Here is a 20,968-nt window from a genome sequence, read left to right as displayed (position 1 = left end):
TGGGTGCCCTTTATATTTTTTGAAAGGATCAATGTTACCTGATGCCTAAGATATTATCTATACCTATACAGCTATGAATTTCAGTAACAAATTTAAAATGGATATATACAACTTCAGATAACCGGAAACCTACTTACAGTTCCTAAGTTCACAGCCACAAATGAACATTACACATCAATATAAATACAGCCAAATGGCTTTACTTCAACTTGTACACGGTTACCTAGTGTCAAGACTCCTCCGTAATGCATGTCAAGCTATGTGAACTTTCTGTTACCTAGGACTCTTGATGCTTTTCTAGTCTTAATTGTGTGTTCAAGCACTGCATATATCCTTACACTTGAACACAGGTACTTTGATACGGAATTTAAAGTCCCAAGTAAAAACTGGCTGACCACGCCATCCTCATCAGAAATTCCAATATAAGACTGCATGAGAATTCACTAATTCCATAGCAACAGCAATAACAAGGGATTGTCCTGACTCCTGAGGCTTTAGACTTAGCAAATGATAAATAATTCCACGCCCATTGCTTCTCTTGTTGATAGAAAAAACCCTCAGATTATCCACAAAAAGTCCAAGCAGTCCAGCTCCTAAGAAGTGCCCATTGCAGTTGAGTGTTCTCGGAAGACACATTCCAGAAGCTCTTATACCTGAATGTAGCAAGCGTCACAACTAATGAATTCAGCTGAAAAACTACAGAAGCCAGCTGCAGAAACCTGTAAAATGCCATGTATATTATCAGAACCTTTTCCTCGCTTAAAGGCCGTAATGATATGCAAAAGAGAAAGCTGCGAGCACTATACACTTCATTGTAAGTGGGGGGAAATTATCACCAACATAATCAATAATAACACAGATCCAGTTGTGTCTTCACACAAATGAACTTGTCATAATTTTAAACAATTATGTTGGTAAATTCTCTTCCTTTTTGCCGTTAGTCTCACTTTTCTAATCAGCTCATCACTGCAATGGTGGTTGTATTGGTATTAAGGAGAGAAAACCTGAGCCAGATCAGGATGATTCCAAAGAAAACGAGAGTCCCACCAGTGGCTGACAGGCTGCTACTCCAGTAGAGAAGACATGATTTTTAGTGGGAATGCCTTACCCAATGGATCTATAAAGGACCCCGTGTCCGTTAACTAATGCCAGTAAAGGCCAAGTAATCCTTGCATCTCACAGAGTTACAGGAAGGACAAGTGACAGAAAAGTAAACAAAAGGGAGAAGGGAGGGGAACTGGATAGACAGAGAGAAGGGACTAAAGCGCACAATCAGAATGCCTACAGCCACCAGGCAATAATCAGAAGCGAGGAATTGGTGGTGAAGATAGGGTGCCACATGGAACCATATCACTATTTAAAATGAAGTTTTCAAGTAAATCTTGTGTTTAAACCCTTTTCCCATATCTCTGTTCAATTCTCACCACTAAGCAATAACAAATTTCATGCAACTTACATAATGAAGACAAGGCCTGCATTACCTCCAAATCACAGATCCAAGTTTTTGCTATTTGTCCAATTGTCCCAGCCACAATTCTTGAATATGGTGTTTTATGTTATAAGACCACCTTAGAAGAAGCAAAGTTCCTTATAAGTGGGCTTGGGAGGGGATTTATTTGGACAGATATTTGGACTACTATTTGTAAAACCCATCTCTCAAGTCTCACCTACCCACTTCCACAATCGCTACAACCAGTCAACCACCAGTCCACCACCTACGCCGCATAACACCCAAATTCGCCTACTCTCTCCTTTGCCACCACTCAAATCTACACCCACTACTAAATTTCCTTCCCAATCCTTTTTCGACTTCACAATCCTAAAATTGAACAAATATTTCACTTATTGCTTGAATTATTCAATGTATAAATGTTGAAGTAAATAAAAGTTGAGAACAAATTTTTTACAAAAGATTAATCGTTAAATGAATTGGAGGAGGCTTTAAGTGCAGTGTGCGGGTGGTTGTACGTGAGATGCCCCTGTAAGTCAATCTTATAGAAGACCCACTGTTGTCCCAAGTGTATAAGCATCTCTATCATTACTAGTTCACAGCCTCATAACATTATATGAATCTTATAGTTAAGGCCTTACGGGTTCATTTGGTATCATTGCAGTTTTCTGTTTTTTTGTTTTTTAAAATCATGTGATATATTTTTTTTTTTTTTTGAACAAAAATCATGATAATATTGAAAACTGACTGCAGAAAAGTGGAATAAACTCTTTCTAGTTTCCCGTTCTTGGGTTTTTGTTTTAAAATAAACAGAAAACAAAAAAATGATCCCAAACAAGCCTTGTCGAAGTTTAAGCAGCTGTGCTAGCATACAATATGATACAAATCTAAATAATCAATGAATGCATCAGAACTTTTGATAATTTACCTGATTAGAGGTCCTGAAATAATTCCTTGGCTTGAGCAAGAGGGTTCACTTGACAAACTTCTCTTGCCCACACATTTTGTAAAGCATGCAGAGTCATATGCTCCTCCAAAAGATTCTTCTCTAACATGCTGACAGCATCAAAATCCATCGCGTGACCAGTTATATTCTGTAACATTGGTCATTGGTTTATCAGAAAAAAATATATACAAAGTAGATAAAAAGCAGACTAAAAACAATAGTTATGTGCCACAAAGTCCTATTCACTTGGTTGCCTATCATAATCAGTTTTAGAAGGTATTTCTCATCCTTTTTTAAATATATGATTGCAGAAACAAAGACAAAAAAAAAATGTAGCCAACCTATAGGTAGAATAAGATAAGAAATACAATACCAAGGAAATGCTACAAAATAGGCAAAACAACTTAAGCAAGAGAACATATAATCTGAACAAGTAGTCATTATGTTTCATCAGCTAAGGTAAACCTTTAGTCCAAAAGTTTCACACACTCATGATTTTTCTGAAACATCCACTATCATAACTAGCTTTGGATTTGACCTAATATATCTCAATTTCTGTTCTGAAATAGAAGGTACTAACCCATAATGTGCTAGAACAAGCATTTAACATTATAAACTTAAGCAGATTCTCATCTTGACTGCCAAAAGTGCAATCTGAACCATCAGAAAGCTGAATATCTTGGCATGAAGCGTCATGTATGGATCCATAATTTTTCACTCGTAGTCGTCCATGCTTCTTCAAAATTCTGTCAATATGGTAACTGGGTGTACTGAAGACCCTGCTTCTACTTCCAGCCTTTGATCTCCACCAACAACTTCCAGATTTTGCCTGAGGAATCTCTTCATATAGCCTCAAAAATGTTGCTGCTCTTTCACCATGAGTCCAACAACAACATTGTGATGACCCATCATCTGTTTAGATTTGAATAGTTAATAAGGATGATAAAATTAAGTAAAATCAATTCAATCCACAAATTTGGGAAAAGCTTTTCACTGATAGTAGATATTTTGGGAAAGTCATACCCTAGCCAAATTATGAGGATAAACCTTTTGACTTCTATCCTAACCAGTCAGAGCATTAATGAAAAATGGTGTGAGACATAAATAAAACTGATCCGAATTTAATTTATCATTGAGTAGTACTTTGACTACGGAGAATTTTAACATCCAATATATCAGCACAAGAAATCTAGCAAAATTTCTGTCTGAAAGCCTACAGAATTTCAGTAAAATGTAAAGCATAGATAATCAAAACAGTTAACAGAACATTCACAAACAGATAAAACATTCATGTTCCTTAATTAGTGACAGGAAAATTTCAATCATATAATTCGATCAATGGAATGCCATTGATCATAGAGATACTAAAGAATTCCCATAACGAAAAGTTTACATTCGTATTTTAGTCAGCATACATGTTTAGCCATTTATTTACACACAACTTTCATACGATAAGATTCTTAAATATGATGACTATATTTTCAACAACACGCTACAACCTCTGCCCCAATATAATCTTCCACTTAGCCTTTGGCATGCACATTAATAATATTAACAGGGGGTAGGCCAAAAAGTAGTTATGAACACAAAGTTGTAAATAGAACGATTAAAAATGTAGCATGAGAAATTGTCGGAAATGTAAGAGGAAAAGGATTGATTTGAAAGGAAAGAAAAAATGGTAGTAAGAGAAAAGGGGAGACCAAATCACATCAGGGTAGGGATTTTTAATACTAGAATAGGTTATAGGAAGATAGTTTAAGGACATCCCATTTCCCATTCCAGAAAACAGGATGACAGAATAAGGACCCAAGAGTAAAAAACTTTCAATTACAATGATAAGATGGAATTTTTACAATTTATGAATTTATGTTGTGATGGCCACAAAGGATGACATAATGCCCATGAGATGTCTCCTTCCACCACCCTACAACAATTACTGTGTTTGGAGTTAAGATTGGTAAGAGTAGGCATGCATGTGTGAGAACTAAGCCAGGTGACCAAAGGATGGAAATTGCTCATGTATTTTGTCCATAAAAGAGCATCAAGTATCAACTACAGCTTCAACCTTAACTGACTTGTTTAAATCCTTATGATCAGTCTCCTTGTTAATCACATGATGAGAATTATCCCAGCACTGTCAGTAAAGACAATGACAAACAGCCACATCCGTAAGAATAGAAAGTTAATTTAATTTGTTAGCCAGATAGAAACTTAACAGTCCCAGAAAAATTTAGCTGTCATACAATAATATTATACATTACATACCCATAATAAAGCCAGCGAGTGGAATGTTTACCACCGGTGACCCCAATTGAATTTGAGACAACAGCTTATCCATATTCGTGTTTCTTTCAAGCATCACAAAGTAAACTGCAACAACCTGCAAAAGGATGTGTAACAATAACAATATATAAATGTTGACCATAAAGACAGGGAATAAAACACCCATGTGACAGAATGCCGAGACTACAAAACTTACACTGCAATGGAACCTTCTTGGCTGGCCCGTATCACATTGGATCAGGTCAGATATTAAACAAGATGCAATAGTTTCCTCAGGAATAGGAAAAAGTGATTTCACAGATGAAGGGGTTTCTCTCACAGAGTTGATAGTGATGAATGATACTGGAGTCAACGTAAAACAATTCTGCCCTCTGAAAGATAGAACATGTCATTAAAACATGAACCCCACATAAAACTCACAACAGGGGTTTGGGGAGCCCTAAATGTATGCAGTGTTAAGCCTAATTAGTCACAAAATAAATAGATGTTAGAGAGTATTCTTCCAAATGCATCACAGAAAATTTTCAAAGGATAATTTGAAATAAGAAATGATGTGATTTTCAGCTATATAATCAACTATTTATCTTTTTGCAGTTCAGAATAAAGGAATTGGAAAAAATACTGAAAGGAATGGAACTAGACAATATTAGCAGTAATCATCATTACTTTTGAAGCAATTATCAAGAAAATGGAAAGATACGTAATAACTTCCTCCGTCTCACTTTGCTAGGCCACATTTTTAATTTGTGATGGGTCACTTTTTATATCTACCAAGTCAAATTATAAATTTTACTTACTACTCTTACTAATTTTAGGATTTGTTGCATAGTATTACAACAAAATGTTGGTTCTAAACAATTGTATAAATTATCGAGGGTAATTATAGTATTTCGAGTTGTTTCCTTCTGAATGACCTATTAACTAAATGTGACTTATTAATGTAGGGCAGAGAGATAAAAATAACTACTATACTGTTAAGTAAATGTGACTAATTCGATTTCTTAATTTTATCTCAGCTGAGTTGGGCATCTAACAATGAATTACCATCCCTTTTTATTATAGGTTATCTCCAAACTCCAATACCCTATAAGGAACAGCCAGTCAGCCCAGATTTTAAATCAAGAGAAAGATCATCAATTTTTTTTATACTAGGTCTTATTGAAGGTTCTCAACACCTTTTCAGGCTGTCTCCTCAATCTTCTCCTCCAACAAAGCTCTGGCAAACTTCATCTCTTTTATTATTTTATAAGCAGAATTTCTACAATTATATTTCCCAAAAACATTTACTGTGATACCATTAAATTAACATAGCTTAGACACCATTAATGACAAAAAATACGAAGTAAGAGAAGAATATGATGATTTGATCAATAAGCTGGAATTATAACAATGATAAAGGATATTCAAGCTTTTGAGATGCTTGATTGTTGATTCTGTCCTAATTACCAACCTAATATATTAAACAAGATTCTTATCAATATTCCAATGTAACTCCCCTCTTTCTCCAATTAGCTCTATATATATAGAGCTCTTCCTCTAACTGACTAGCTTATCATCCAAGACATGTAATCATAATACAACTACCTCTTCGTCTAGCATAAATTCATAGCATAAACAAGAATCAAAGAAAATGAGATCAATACCAGAACTGAACTACAACAAAATACAAAATCTTTAATAGAGTTAAATAACATGAGGCATTTATACTTTGAACTTTTGAGAGGAACAATTGGCAATAAATCCCTTTTAAAGCATTCAAAATAAACTTGGAACTTTATCCTAGAAGCAAAAAGTAAGAAAAAACAAAATCAAATACGAAGTATGTAGAATGCTAAAGTAAGTGAACAATAAATAACCAACAATGGGTGGGCTAGGCTCACTCAATATATAATACCAGTATTATAAATTAGTCAACCGAAAGAAGTTTCCATAAAATCAATACATTGAACTTGATCTTATAGTAAGTTTTTCCTGCTACACAAAAGAGTCACCTTTGTCAAGAAAACCATTTCATATATCATAAATATAGCTTAAGGTTGTAAAAAGGATGTATAGAGCATTTTTGCAAAATTTAATATTTATATTTCTTGAAAGAGGGGAGAATGAGTTAGCCCTATCTTGTAATAACATTCTTTATAATAAAATGAATTCTTATTACTTCCCTTCAAGATTTATCAAATTAATAAATAAAAACACACAGGAAGTACAATATAGGAATCTTGTCTGCTAAAAACTTTATACCTAAGTGCAAGTATCCTGTGAAATGTAACAGCTGCACCTGGCCCCAATCCAACAGGATAGTCAAGCTTACTAAGGCAACCACAAATCTGCAGCTGGTATTAGCATAAACTGTAATTAGCTAACTGCATTATTAAAGCAAGGTGATAAACATAGCAGCCATCATAAATCAACAACATTTTGTAGAGTTATAAACTTTCTTAAAAGCTTGGGTGTTGGGACAAAAATAAGATAAGTGTGAGTTTCACAAGATTGACAGATTCCTTGCCTATGAAGAAAGCATAAGCTTATTAAACTATGATTGTTCATAAATAAATTACAGCCAAAATAAAATCATCTAACTCTTGCATATGCATGTGCAGCCCAAAATTTTATAGTTACCAGCTATATTGTAACTAGAAAAATGAATGCTTGGTATAATGTGAAATCATTTTAATAAAAGGGAGGAGAACTGTGCGTTTTAAAACATGAAATAAATAAAAGATTAAAATGAGATTACCGAATTATTGTCAGCTGAACAAGTATTTGATCCAATCATGTAAACAAGCTTACTGTTGCAATGAAACAACTCAAGTTCTAGTTTGCTTTCAAATTGTAGTATGACAACTTCAGCTCAACTACAATACAAAACTTAGTGCTGCAGCAAAATGACATAATGGATCTTAGATCACCACCAAGCCATTCCAATTTTGATCAAATGTAGAGATGAAGCAATAGTGGCTTAAGATTTTAGGGTTGAGGAAAGTAATATGAGTGGTTATTACTTAATGCTTATGCTAAGTAAATGGTTCAAAATAAAAATATCCTATGCGTTTGCTATGCATGAAGTTTGTATTGAAACAAGAATGAAGTTTTTTTCTTTCGGCTTAGGTACATCCTAGTTAAGCTGGTACATGAGTTTAAAAATACTTTAGATTTTTTAGTATCCTCACAACAATGAAGGGGAAGTTTCACAAAAAAAGAATAGGTGTATTATACTAGTTGCACTTTGAGGTTTGAATCCTGTTGATTCTTCAAGATTAAGTGGCCTTAGGGTCTGAAAAATCAGGCTAGTAACTTATTATTTAAAGGCTAAGTTCTAATGTGTCAAATATAGTTTCAAGTTCATTTCCTTTTCCTGTCAGCATATTAAAATAACTCTCTTGTTATCACTTGGTAATAGAGCAGTATCCTTGGGTACAGAAGGCACAGAGCAGTCAGCTTTCAATCAGATCAAAGCTGGTTAAGGATCAAGACATAATAATAATTACCATGTGACAATCCGTCAAGACAAGCAGGTTGATTGAGCATTCCTTTCCTATGCTGGATTTCGGCAGATGAATGTTATGAGCAGCTCTATTGCACGGGATTCTATCAATAGAATAGCCATCAGAATTGTAAAGTCTGGCTACAATTCCTTGCAGAGAAATTAATTTTCCTTCGGGAAGACCAATGCCAGAATAAATTCCTTGGTTCTCAAAAAGGCCTGTCATAATGTTCCCGCAGCCAACTTCTTGTTGAATATTAAAGATATTTGTTGGTTTCAGTGACAAGTTTAAGACAAGCTTCTTCAAGCTCTGAAACCCAATATCCACATCTGAGAGATCAGTTGCATCTACTGCCACATGTAGATCAACATCAGTGAAAGATCCATGATCAGCAATGCTACAAGGGTTGAGCACAAGCTCATTTTGATGGCAGAACCTGTTTAAGTTCTTCCTAGTAGAATGAGAAGCATATGAGAGATCATTGCATGAGACAGAGGAACAGTCCATGGCTTCACCAAATTGAAATGAAAGGCTCCAGAATTTTGTATCTGAGGTGATGAACATGCTACTTCCCATGTGGTGAGAATCACACAAGCAGTTCTCAGCACAATGCTTCATGATGTAAATACCACCAATTTGCATGAACTAAAATCATTGCAAAGTTAAGTATCAGAAATAATTTCTCATTTTAAAAATAGATTAGAAATTGGAACACATTTCAAAAGAAATGAGGATTGACCTTATACTTGGAGAAGTTTTCAGAATTGAACTCTAGAAGAACTTTTCTTGAACAAAGCATGTCAGTGATGTCAAAGTTACCATCAACAAAGCACAGAGCTGCAGGTACATCCATGACTTGACCATGTATTTCTCTACCAGTTACCTTACAAGGAAATTGAATGGAAGATGCACCTCTAAATCTGTTGATAATCCTTGTCTTGTGTGGCAAGGAAAGCAGATTGTTTGGTTGGTCACATGATCTGTTTTCAAATTCTTCAAAATTGTTGCATAATCCAACTTTGTCAATGCAACTTGATGTTAGATGAGTTTTACATCTCTTAAAAGAAAACGCATCTTGGCAGCCAATTACAAGATCATCTTGTGGCATTTTTGTCTGAAAAACTGCACCATTACTCACACCAATATTCAGATCCCATGGCAAGACCATGACCTCAGCAAATAAACGGCTTTTGCCAGATACGTCACCGTGAAACTGCAATCCAGTAACAAATTCATAGTACTATATTGCCAAAAATTCAAATGCTAATATAATAATCACAAAGGTTACATCGAAGGCAGCCATGAAGCTGTCTTCACAGAAAAAAATCTAAACAAAAGTTGAACTGATTAAACTTGTTTGAGGAGATCATAGTGATGATACCATGACATACCCGTGATTGCAACGGGAATTTGTGGGTTAAATAGAGCAAGTGAAACGCTCCAGGATCAAGTTTTGCAGTGCTATTGATTGCACTCGAGCATGGATGAACGGTGAAATGCCTGTAGCTTACATTGCTCCAAGAAAAGTGCAAATATACTGTCAACTGCATTCGTCTTTCTATTGGGATGGTCTCAAACAAACTTCCGCATGAAAAAAAGTTGCTATGAAGCATCCAAAATTGAGCCCACATTCCGGGCTTGCCTTCTAACACAAGATTATAGTCAAAAACCTGAAAGAAAAAATGCAAGACACAATATGGTATTTCATGCAATATTACAAAAGGTGCAGATTTTATGACTGTCTAACCCCTTAATTTCTGAATAAATGCATTACTTGTTTTTACACAAAGTTTTAGGACAGCTGACGTGCAGGATTTGAAAAGTAGCATTAATGTAAAAGTGGGGTAAGTTGGGTATGCAAAGTAGTATTATATTGTATGAGTTAGGGTCACACATATAGAAGTGATGCATTTATTCAGAAACAGAGGGAGTGAAAACAAAAGCATAAACAAAGTTGTAAGGTTCATGTGCTCAGTCACAAACTGTAACGACTGCTACTGCTGGGAAGAGCAAGTATAAAGATTGGATCACCTATGAGCGCAGAGGAAAGAAACGGCAGCCAAAAGCGCAGCAGGGAAGGCCACCCAATCAGTGCACCAATCAATGAGCAGCTCATGATTAGTAGCAGCATCCTCTGTGGGTGTGACAGCTGCAATCTTATTTCGTCTCTTTTATTCTTGGCTTGTTCTGTAAATATAAGAAAGGGGGAGAGGGAGTGTGTTGGGTAGTCAGTCGTTTTGTAATCCCTAGAGTTAGGAGAGTTGTACCCTAAAGGTACTCAATAGAGAGTAGTGGCCTCAAGCCACCCTTTTGTCCAAGCTTCCATTTTTGAATCAATTAATCAACAGCCTTCTTCCCTAAAAATGGCATCTTTATTGCTTTCTTATTGCCGTTTTACAATCACAGTAAGGTAGTGTGTTACAAGTGGTATTAGAGTGGCGGTTCTGCGACCACCGGAGCCGGAAACCACCACGCTCCGTCAGTTTTATTTAAATTAAAAAATTAAAAAATTAAAAAAAAAAATTGGTTATTTCTGCAACTCAGAGATGTGATACCTTGGAAGAACAGATGGCCGGAGTGCAAACTCGGTTGGAGACGTTGGAGGCTGCAATGAGAACCCAGGAGGAGTCCATTAAGAAGACGGTGGAAGAGGCCATTCAACGGCTCGATGGCCGCTTTGAGTTGTTCCGGCAACAACAGGAAGCTCAGAAGATGGTCAATACCACCACTCAAACCCAGTTTTTTGAGGAGCTGCGAACTTTGGTGAACCAGAGAAACCAAGAGAACGCTCAACCCTTCAACTAAGGGATGCGCAACTGGAAAGGAGGAGAGCAATGCTGGAAGCCGAGGAAGTTGGATATGCCCGTTTTTGAAGGGATAGACCCAGATGGGTGGATACTAAAAGGGGAAAAGTATTTCCACCATTACCAGCTCACGGAGGAACAAAGCTTACAGGCCGCCGTTTCCGCCTTGGAAGGAGATGCTTTACGATGGTTTCAATGGGAGAATCGGAGGAGACCCATACCAAACTGGGAGAGCCAGAAGAGCCGTGTTTTACACCGGTTCCGGCCAACTCACGTCGGTAGTCTCCACGAAATTGATTGAATTGTTTAATGAACCCCTTTAATCTGGAGCAAGCTATGGAAATAGCGGGTCGGGTCGAAGAAAGGAATCGAGTAGGCGGGCTCAAGAAGGGACCTGGATATTTTGGGTCGAGTAGACCCGTGGCCAGCAATAGTGGGTCGAAGGCTTCGAGTGGGCCAGGCCTCATAAGCTCCTATGGGACTCCGCCAACAAGCCACCACTTTCAAGGGCTGGCCTAAGGCTCCATCAGAGTCAGTCAACTTTCCAAGAACGACCAGCTCGTCTTCTGCCAAATCCGGTGAACCATGGCGGCTGGCCGATGCCGAACATCAAGAGCGGAAGGCAAAGGGCCTTTGCTTCCGTTGCGATGAGCGCTGGAGCGTCGGCCCCCGGTGTAAAAATCGCGAGATGAGTATTCAGCTTCTTGGCGGAGCAGAGGACGACGAGGAGGCCAGGCCGTCAAAACCAACCGACGGTGACACCAACGACGACGAACTCACGCCAGGAGTCTCTGTGTGTACAGTGGTAGGTATCTCTAACCATAGAACAATGAAACTCGAAGGAAAGGTGGGACCGAAGCCGGTGGTGATTCTCGTAGATCCGGGGGCCACCCACAACTTCATTTCCGATTGTCTAGTGGCGGAGGTGGGAATACTGGTGGCGGGGACGCGTGAATTTGGGGTTTCGCTTGGAAATGGCGATATTATTTAGGGAAAAGGAAGGTGCCGGGGAGTGAGGGTCGTGATAAATGGCGGCTTCGTGGTGGTCGAAAACTTTTTGCCGTCGCAATTGGGTAATGCGGACCTGATTCTGAGAATTGAATGGTTGGAGAAGCTTCGGCCGATGGTCCACAATTAGAAGACCCACCCCATGAGTTTCATGGTGGGAGATGAGAAGGTGACTTTAAAGGGAAACCCAACCTTGACTCGGACCCGAGTCACATTCAAGGCTATGCTCAGGACCTTGCGCCATGAACGGGGAGACTTATGGGTGGAAGTTAACCGCACTAAGGCGGCAGGACAAGTTTAGGTTTAAAAAGCGCGCCTAGGCGCACTTGAGGCGCGAGGCGAAGCGAGGCGGGCTGCAAAGCGCCTCACTGTGTAAAAGCGTGGCGAAGTCAAGGAGGCGCGCGCCTCAGCGCTTTAGCCTTGAGGCGTGAGGCACTGTGAGGCGACGCCTTGTAGATGTAAGGCTTTTAAACGCACGTGCAACTACAATTTATTTTAAAAAAAAAAAAACCCAGGCTTTAATTAAAGAAATAGAAGAGAGAGAAAACAAATCTATTTGAAAAGTAAAACCCTAGCTTCCAGAAACCAGGCAATTCACGTTGGGTCTCAACCAATTCTCGCCGGAACTTGGTGATTCTCGTCGGAAACCTGCCGATTCTCGCAGGAAACGACCCAAGCAGTGGTGGATCTCGCCGAAAACCAGGTTAGCTTGCTTTTTTTTAAGGTGCGCCTCGTATCCAAGAGGCGCGCGCCTCCGCTTTGCGCCTCGCGCCTAGGCTCTGGGGACCCTTTGCGCCTCGCGCCTAGGCTCTGGGGACCCTTTGCGCCTCGGTGCGCCTCTCGCTTTTTAAAACCAAGAGAACAAGAGACAGCACAAGGTGCCTGGGTGGTTGCAGGGACCTTAGAACAGTTTCAAGGGGTTTTCGCATCTCCCAAAGGGCTGCCACCCAAACGGGGGCACGAGCATGCTATCGTGTTGAAGGAGGGCAGCAACCCGGTGAGCGTAAAGCCGTACCGGTACCCACAATTTCAGAAAGATGAAATCGAGCATTTAATTAAAGAGATGCTAGAGGCAGGGAAAATCAAACCTTCAGCCTATTTTCGAGCCCGGTTTCGTTGGTTAAAAAGGACGGTTCATGGCGGTTCTGTGTGGATTACCGTGCCTTGAACCGAGAAACAATTCTCGACAAATACCCCATTCCCATTATAGATGAGCTACTTGATGAGCTCCATGGGGCGGCGGTGTTCTCGAGACTTGACCTTAAATCGGGTCATTACGAGGGGCATTACGAGTTCTTAGTAATGCCTTTCGAACCAACAAATGCGCCGGCCACCTTCCAAGCACTCATGAACGAGGTGTTTAGGCTGTACTTGCGAAAATTTGTGCTTGTGTTTTTTGATGACATCCTAATCTATAGCTCGGATAAGGAGATTGACTTGGAGCATATGAAAGTGGTGTTGTCCAAATTAGAGGAACATAGTTTGGTAGCCAACTTCAAGAAGTGCGAGTTCGGTCAAGCCAAGGTCGCTTATTTGGGACATGTGTCTAAGGATGGGGTGGCTGTCGACTTAGAGAAGGTGAGAGCTATGGTAGAGTGGCCAATTCCACAAAGTCTGAAGGAGTTGCGCGGGTTCCTAGAATTAACCGGTAATTACCGAAAATTCATAAGAGGATACGCACAGATAGCTAGGCCCTTGACACAGCAGCTACGAAAAGACAATTTTGGGTGGTCGACAGAGGCCACGACAGCCTTTGAGTGGCTGAAATCAGCCATGACTTCGGCCCCTGTTCTGACCATGCCGGACTTACAAGCAATTTGTGATTGAAGCAGACGCTTATTAGGAGTTGTCCTAATGCAAGAGGCTCGGCCTGGGCTTTCTACAGCATATTATTAGGCCCAAGGTCCCAAGCTAAGGCCATTTACGAGAAGGAACTAATGGCGATTTGTTTGGCCATGGTCAAGTGGCGGCATTACTTGCTTGGGCGTCATTTCGTGGTGAGAACCGATCAACAAAGTCTGAAATATATTATGGAGCAAAGGGAAGTGAGCGGGGAGTATCAAAAGTGGGTTCGGAAGCTATTGGGATTTGACTTTGAGATCCAATTTAAACCCGAGGCTAGCAACCGAGTCGCGGATGCCTTGTCTAGGAGGGGTGAGGTAGTTGGAGAGTTGGCAATAATGGTTTCAAAATCAGGAATTAATTGGGATGAATTGGGGAAGGAAGTGAAGGCCGACAAGGACCTTAGCCGAATAGCAGCAGACCTCCAGCGGGATCAGGGACTCATGTGGGCTTCACACTCGAAGGGGAGATATTATTATTCAAGGGGAGGGTAGTAGTTCCTAAAGGGTCAACCTTAATTCCCAAACTCTTGACCGAGTATCATGATAGTCCAGTTGGAGGACACCAAGGAGAAACCAAGACATACTTGAGAATTGCCGCGGAGTGGTATTGGTCGGGAATGTGGAAGGAAATAGGGGCGTATGTGAGGCAATGCGCGGTATGCCAGCAAGCTAAACACTCGCAATTACATCCATTGGGGTTGCTACACCCCTTGCCCATTCCCGAAGCCATTTGGGAAGACATTTCGATGGATTTTGTGGAGGGACTTCCACTCTCAAAGGGGATAGACTCGGTGTTGGTGGTAGTGGACAGATTATCTAAGTACGTGCATTTTATTGGGTTGAAGCACCCATATGGTGCCTTAATAGTGGCTGAGGTGTTCTCTAAGGAGGTCGTAAGGCTTCATGGGATGTCGGCTTCGATTGTGTCGGATAGAGATCGTATTTTCATGAGTGTATTTTGGAAGGAATTATTTAGGCTACAAGGGACAGACCTCAAGAGAAGCAACTCATATCACCCTCAAACCAACGGCCAAACGGAGATCGTCAACAAAACTTTGGAAACATACTTGCGTTGTTTTGTGAATGGTAAGCCCAAATCGTGGGGAAAGTGGCTGCATTGGGTAGAGTATGCATATAATACCTCCTATCATGCAATTACTGGGTTCACACCTTTCCAAGTTGTATAAGATTAAGGTGGGTAGTGGGCAGACTCTAGTTGACAGGTTAGAGGAATGGCTTCAAGAGAGAGATTGGGTGTTAGAGGACTTACACATAAATCTGATTCGGGCTCAACAAAGAATGAAATTTCACACGGATAGGCGAAGGAGGGAAGAGGAATTTCAGGTTGGAGACTTGGTCTATTTGAAATTGCAACCATATCGGCAAAAATTCCTTGCAAAGTGGCCAAATGAGAAGCTAGCACCTCGCTTCTATGGTCCCTTCAAGGTGGTTCAACGTATTGGAAAAGTAGCATACAAGTTAGAGCTACCTGACACGTGCAGAGTTCACCCCGTGTTCCATGTCTCTCAGCTCAAATGCGCACTAGGTGATCACTTGGCAAGCCCTACCATACCTCAGCAGCTGACTGAGGAGCTGGAACTTAAAGCTGAGCCAGAGAGCGTGCTGGACATCAGGACTGCAAGAGTAACCCCAGGATTCGAGAGGTGTTAATTAAGTGGCAAGGGCTGCCCTTAATTAAAGCCACTTGGGAGGAAGCAACAACAATTCAAGAGAGGTTCCCATCATTTCACCTTGAGAACAAGGTGACTCTTGAAGAGGGGGTCAGGGGGGAGATGTAACAACTGCTACTGCTGGGAAGAGCAAGTATAAAGATTGGATCACCTATGAGCGCAGAGGAAAGAAACGGCAGCCAAAAGCGCAGCAGGGAAGGCCACCCAATCAGTGCACCAATCAATGAGCAGCTCATGATTAGTAGCAGCATCCCCTGTGGGTGTGACAGCTGCAATCTTATTTTGTCTCTTTTATTCTTGACTTGTTCTGTAAATATAAGAAAGGGGGAGAGGGAGTGTGTTGGGTAGGCAGTCATTTTGTAATCCCTAGAGTTAGGAGAGTTGTACCCTAAAGGTACTCAATAGAGAGTAGTGGCCTCAAGCCACCCTTTTGTCCAAGCTTCCATTTTTGAATCAATTAATCAACAGCCTTCTTCCCTAAAAATGGCATCTTTATTGCTTTCTTATTGCCGTTTTACAATCACAGTAAGGTAGTGTGTTACACAAACTCTGCAAAGGATCAACAAAAGGTCCCACCTCAACTTATTCTCTCTAAGACAAGCTTCTGTAAAAGAAATGAAACATTATGAAAAAAAAATTCATGAGATTATAAACTATCACCTCATAGATAGCATTAATGTCCCAGGCTGATGGAATGTCTGGTATAACAGCATCAACACTAGCCGTGCCATCAATATATTGCAATCTTCCAGTAGCTGGACAAATCTAAATATAGCACAGCCAGCCATTAGAAGGGCAATGGATATTAAACCAATGTGAACTGAGTTATAGTATATAATAACAAATATCACTTTTTTAAGTGACATAAAAAATAAATAAAATAAATAAATAAAAAAAATAGAAGACAACAATGTAATCATCAAAAATTGTCCAAATTGAAAAAAAAAAAATAATAAAATATATATATATATATATATATATATATATAGAAATCGTTAATAAACAAGCTTGAACATGAACACAAGATTACATTTTTTTTATCCGAAAAACATAAGGTGTTTAATAACTCGGCTTGTTATAAATAATGCAAGCTCAAACATATTTATGAGCTTTATCAAAAGCTTAATCTTGCCAAGATAACTGAGCTTGCTCTGTTAAACATGACCAAGTTAATACTCAGGTCGACTTGGCACAACCCCTACCTAAAAGCAAGTTTATCACCTTCATGCAGCACTGTATGCAGTAGGAACACCCCTACCAGCAGTCTTAAGTGGGGCTTATTGAATCCCAAATAGATGCAACTGAATAAGAACTACTCATAAGCTTCTGCATAGTTTTTGTAGTCACTAGACTTTAGCATTAACCAGTAAAACCTATCTATTCTACAGAATAAGTGTATATAAACAACTTATTTTTGTACAACAAAAAAATTTGCTAGAAAATAGATGGATCATAGTACTAACCTTCAAGTTCCCTAGTAAAGAAACTCCAATGTCTTTACTAGGTAAGATCCTCCTGATTAGTTGATCAGAAAGTCTTTTTTCCCTGAAAGGATGACCTACTTGGCTGCATTCTTCTAAGATTTTGATACCATTATTCATTTGCAGAAGTGATATTATAAACATCCTCTCACAGTTATTGACTAAATAGGAGAATGGCATGGCCTGCAAAAGAAGTAAGCACATCTCCTATCATTATTTATGGAAACAAGGGTTATCAAAGAAGTATCAATGAAATACACTCGCATGATTATATAGTCCACCTCATAATTGAATAACCTAAAAGATCAGATTTTACCCAGTGTTCAAAAAATTCAGAGAGCTAACCAAACTTAAGCTGCTGTAGTTGATGTTGCTACCAGAGCCACATGAATCATGCTTGCAGAACTCCGTGAAAGAACCATGCTGTCAAAACATAAATCACTTAATAAGATGACAAGGTCGAAAAAATAATCGCCAGAATCCCTCTTCATGTTCCAAATAAAGCTACCAAATTTACCCGTGACTGAAAAACGGATGATGGCAGCGTGGACCTGGCATAAGTTTGCACCAAACCTTCCTTCTGATGACACCACATAATATTTCCAAATAAGAATTAATTAAGCTGTAATAGACATCAATTGATAACAAATTTCAGCAATATCACAAGATTCATACGAAGGAGATAAAGGGGGAATAAATTACATGCTTTGTTCCTAGAATCTCCTTTTCTGAAAAAGCTCCAGAAAACTTTTTTCTTAGACATTGGACCAAGAGTAATGTCCTGAAACCACAAAATAGGATTGCAAGTCAGCTATGAGTTGCCAGCGCTAAAAATAAATAAAAATAAAACATTGCTCCACAAATATTTTATCCTACCATAATCGAGCTGGAAAGACCAATGTCTCCATAAATTTTCCCAGAAGACTCTGAGACCGGTACACTGGCTGACACCTGCACCATCAAAGTGTCTTGTGTGACACATCAAAAACTCAACTATAGCCTAAAATCTAAAAGCAATGTGCATTAGACTTATACCCAATTTCCAATGGAGAGAAAGATATCGTCGTTATGTTGGTCTTGCAGCAAGCCCCAAGTATAAGCATTTTCCCCCAGGTAAACTTCGGGTTCACAATATGAACATTCCTCACAGATAGCTACAGCAAAGAAAAAATGGACAAATAACCTCAGTTCAGCACTTCAGCATATCACAGCATAAATCAATCAAAATCCAATTTTGGGCTCGAAAAGAGAACTCACAATTGAGCCAACCCTGGCACTATGAGGCAAAAGCAATGATTCGTCTGTAAGTAAGAGCCAAACATCTTCATCCAACTCAACAACCATGCCCTGCATATAAGTGCTTCTGACTACACCAATATACATGCCTAATTCCCAATTTCCATTGATTCGAGCTTTATCATTTTGAAACGAATATCCTTCATTTTGTTGTAACTTGGGAACACTCAAACAAGTCATTTCAGTTGACACAAACATTAATCTAGTCTCTTCATTCTCTATGTACACCAACTTCTTTCGCAATCCCGACAATAGAAGTACACTTCCTACAAGCTTCAAAAACACAAAGTACGGAGACGAGCCAACCCCACAAAAGTACACATATTCAATTCTACTAAAACAATGTGAATCCCTTCTTAAACCTAAATCATCAGAAATCTTTACACAGTCTTTAAATTTGCATAACCTACAATCACAGCACAAAACCTCTAAAATAAAACCATGGCGATTCTCCGAAACACAAGGAATCAACGAAACAGGACTAACAGAACCCAATACACCATAAACACTATACTTACCCTTAGGATCACAATCATTCCCAACAACATCATTATCATCAAAAACCAAAGGAAAAAATTCAACATTACCAGAAACACAACATCCCACAAATTCCCATCTAATAATCTCCAAAAATCCACCACATTGCTTCAAAGGGATGAAATTCCAAGCGATAACACGAATTTCCCTCTTAATCATATTCAAATCGAACTCCAGAACGTCGCAGCAAAGCGAACCGGAATCGTCCGAGAAGGAGAAACAATGGTGAGGAGAATGACTAAAGAGTGGGAGACGGAGAATTCCGATTATGATTGAAGGTTGGGAGAGAGATTTGAGGATTTTGGCGCGAGAAGTAGTGCTAGGGTTTAGGGTTTTGGAGGAGTTGATGGAAGGTGGAGGAGTGGGCGGAGGAGGGGAGTAGAGGAGAGAGACGGCGCCGGAGATTGGGCGGCGGCGACGGAGAAGGTCGGAAATTGGAATTAGTTTAACGCCTTCCATTTTGAAGGTACTAATCGAATGTTCAAAGTGCTGCTGACATTCCTTTTATTCTTCCTGCTAAATCACTTGTGTCAGCAGAAAGGCGGGAAAGTAAAACAAGGTTTTTTAATGAGAAAATGTTTTATGAATCTAACAACACACGTTGGTATTTCACATGATACTAACAACAAATTATATCGATACCAACAAAACAATTTTATGTTCGTTGGTATCAATGAATAAGGTGATTGGTATCATGGTGATACTATCTAAAGTATAATGAAATACCAATATGTGTTATGACATTATTTTTTTCAAGTGTGATAAAAGTGAATGGACGATTATACTCTTGTTAGAATCATAAACGACTTTAACACTTAGAGTCTTAGAATTCCTCATAAGGGGGTGTTTGGTTTACGGAATATAGGTATGAGATATGAGTTTAAAATGACTAAAATTCATATTATATGTTTGTTTGTCAAAAGTATGAATTTTAAATACATACCTCAAACCCATAAGATATGAAATTTAGAAACCTTTAGGGGAGGTGGATTTGGCTCATTCCATTCCCTTGGATATCAAATATATGGTATTAAGGGGATGAAATTCCATTCGATAATTGAACCAAACACATGGTATTAAGTGTCAAGTTCCAACTTGATACCACCTTAACCAATACCACTACATGAACCAAACGCCCTCTAGAAAGTTATTATTTGACAAAATTAAAGTACTTAGGGTGATATTATAAATGACCTACATACCCTTGAAAATAATCTCTTCCCCCTAATTCAATCTACCTCATACATCTCCATCTCCTTCACACTGTTCACCAAGCCGCCATCACCCACAACATCATCACTACCTAAACGAAAACAACCTCTTCATGGAGGTAGCAGCCTCCCACGCAACACCGATCGAGTTCCATCGACCAGGACGAGCGCACGCGAGATAGACGCCACCATCGTCATGCCTTGTTAAGGGAAGCAATTACGGGGGAAAAGTCGGCCACCGTGAGGTGATTTTTTTCTTCTTTTTTTGTTGGTTATGAATGTTTGTCGGAGATGTCCTCAATGTGATGGAGACATCTGTCGGAGATGTTCCCTCCATGGTGGAGACATCAATCGGAGGTGTCCCTACCACAGCAGAGACATCTCCTTCAGATGTCTCCACAACGTGGGGGAAATCTGTTGTAGATGTTCTTCCATTGATAAGACATCTGTCGGAGATGTCCCTACCACGGTATAGACATCTCCTTCAGATGTCAACCGATATTTTTCTGTAAAAATTTTTTAATTTTTTTTTAAAATATTTCAAAATTAATTAGTCAAAATTAATGTTTTGCATCTAATTTGATTTATCGTAATTAGTCAAAATTAATTAGACATATGTGGGAGATGTCCCAACCACAAAAGAGACATCTGTCGGAGATGTCCCAATCATGTAAAGGCATCTGTGGGAGATGTCCCTACCACGTAAGTGACATCTATGGGAGATGCCCCTACCACTAAGTGAAAACTGTCGAAGATGTCCCTTCCACGGATAAGACATTTGTATGAGACGTCCTTACCGTGATTAGTCAAAAAATGTGGTGGTGGTTGTGGTGGTGAAGATGGTCGGGTATTGGTGGTGGTGGTGGTGGCAGTGTAGGTGTTGTGGTGCCGTCTAAATTTGTGGTTTGCAGGTAAGTATAGGTGAGGATGTA

General features: G+C 39.3%; 1 protein-coding gene across 1 annotated transcript; it reads right to left on the bottom strand.

Annotated features, from left to right (window-relative positions):
- Nucleotides 1–19,284, bottom strand: LOC145640262 (CST complex subunit CTC1-like). Its single transcript, XM_081691564.1, has 17 exons — nucleotides 18,250–19,284; nucleotides 18,028–18,146; nucleotides 17,869–17,943; nucleotides 17,695–17,773; nucleotides 17,510–17,572; nucleotides 17,338–17,415; nucleotides 16,975–17,175; nucleotides 16,172–16,276; nucleotides 9,556–9,834; nucleotides 8,904–9,377; nucleotides 8,168–8,809; nucleotides 6,921–7,012; nucleotides 4,876–5,050; nucleotides 4,662–4,776; nucleotides 2,977–3,308; nucleotides 2,379–2,544; nucleotides 1–719 (listed from the first exon to the last, which is right to left on the bottom strand). Exons 1-16 carry the CDS (start codon nucleotides 19,282–19,284, stop codon nucleotides 2,383–2,385), a joined length of 4,026 nt encoding a protein of 1,341 aa, XP_081547690.1. The 3' UTR covers nucleotides 1–719; nucleotides 2,379–2,382.
- Between the last annotated feature and the right edge of the window lie 1,684 nt (nucleotides 19,285–20,968).

Source organism: Chenopodium album, chromosome 7 (assembly GCF_948465745.1).
Source record: "Chenopodium album chromosome 7, dcCheAlbu1.1, whole genome shotgun sequence".
Taxonomy (NCBI): Eukaryota; Viridiplantae; Streptophyta; class Magnoliopsida; order Caryophyllales; family Amaranthaceae; genus Chenopodium; species Chenopodium album.
The sequence above is the reverse complement of the archived record's forward strand: the minus strand, read 5'-3'. Positions and strand labels throughout refer to the sequence as shown.

Bases quoted from the DNA above. Each gene is read 5' to 3' on its own strand.
- LOC145640262 (XM_081691564.1), bottom strand. From the start codon at position 19,284: ATGGAAGGCGTTAAACTAATTCCAATTTCCGACCTTCTCCGTCGCCGC. The intron at 9,835-16,171 runs GTGATAGTTTAT...TTTTTCTTTCAG, and splicing joins ACATTAATGCTATCTATGAG to GTTTTTGACTATAATCTTGT. The intron at 5,051-6,920 runs GTATAAAGTTTT...TCTATCTTTCAG, and splicing joins CACAGGATACTTGCACTTAG to AGGGCAGAATTGTTTTACGT.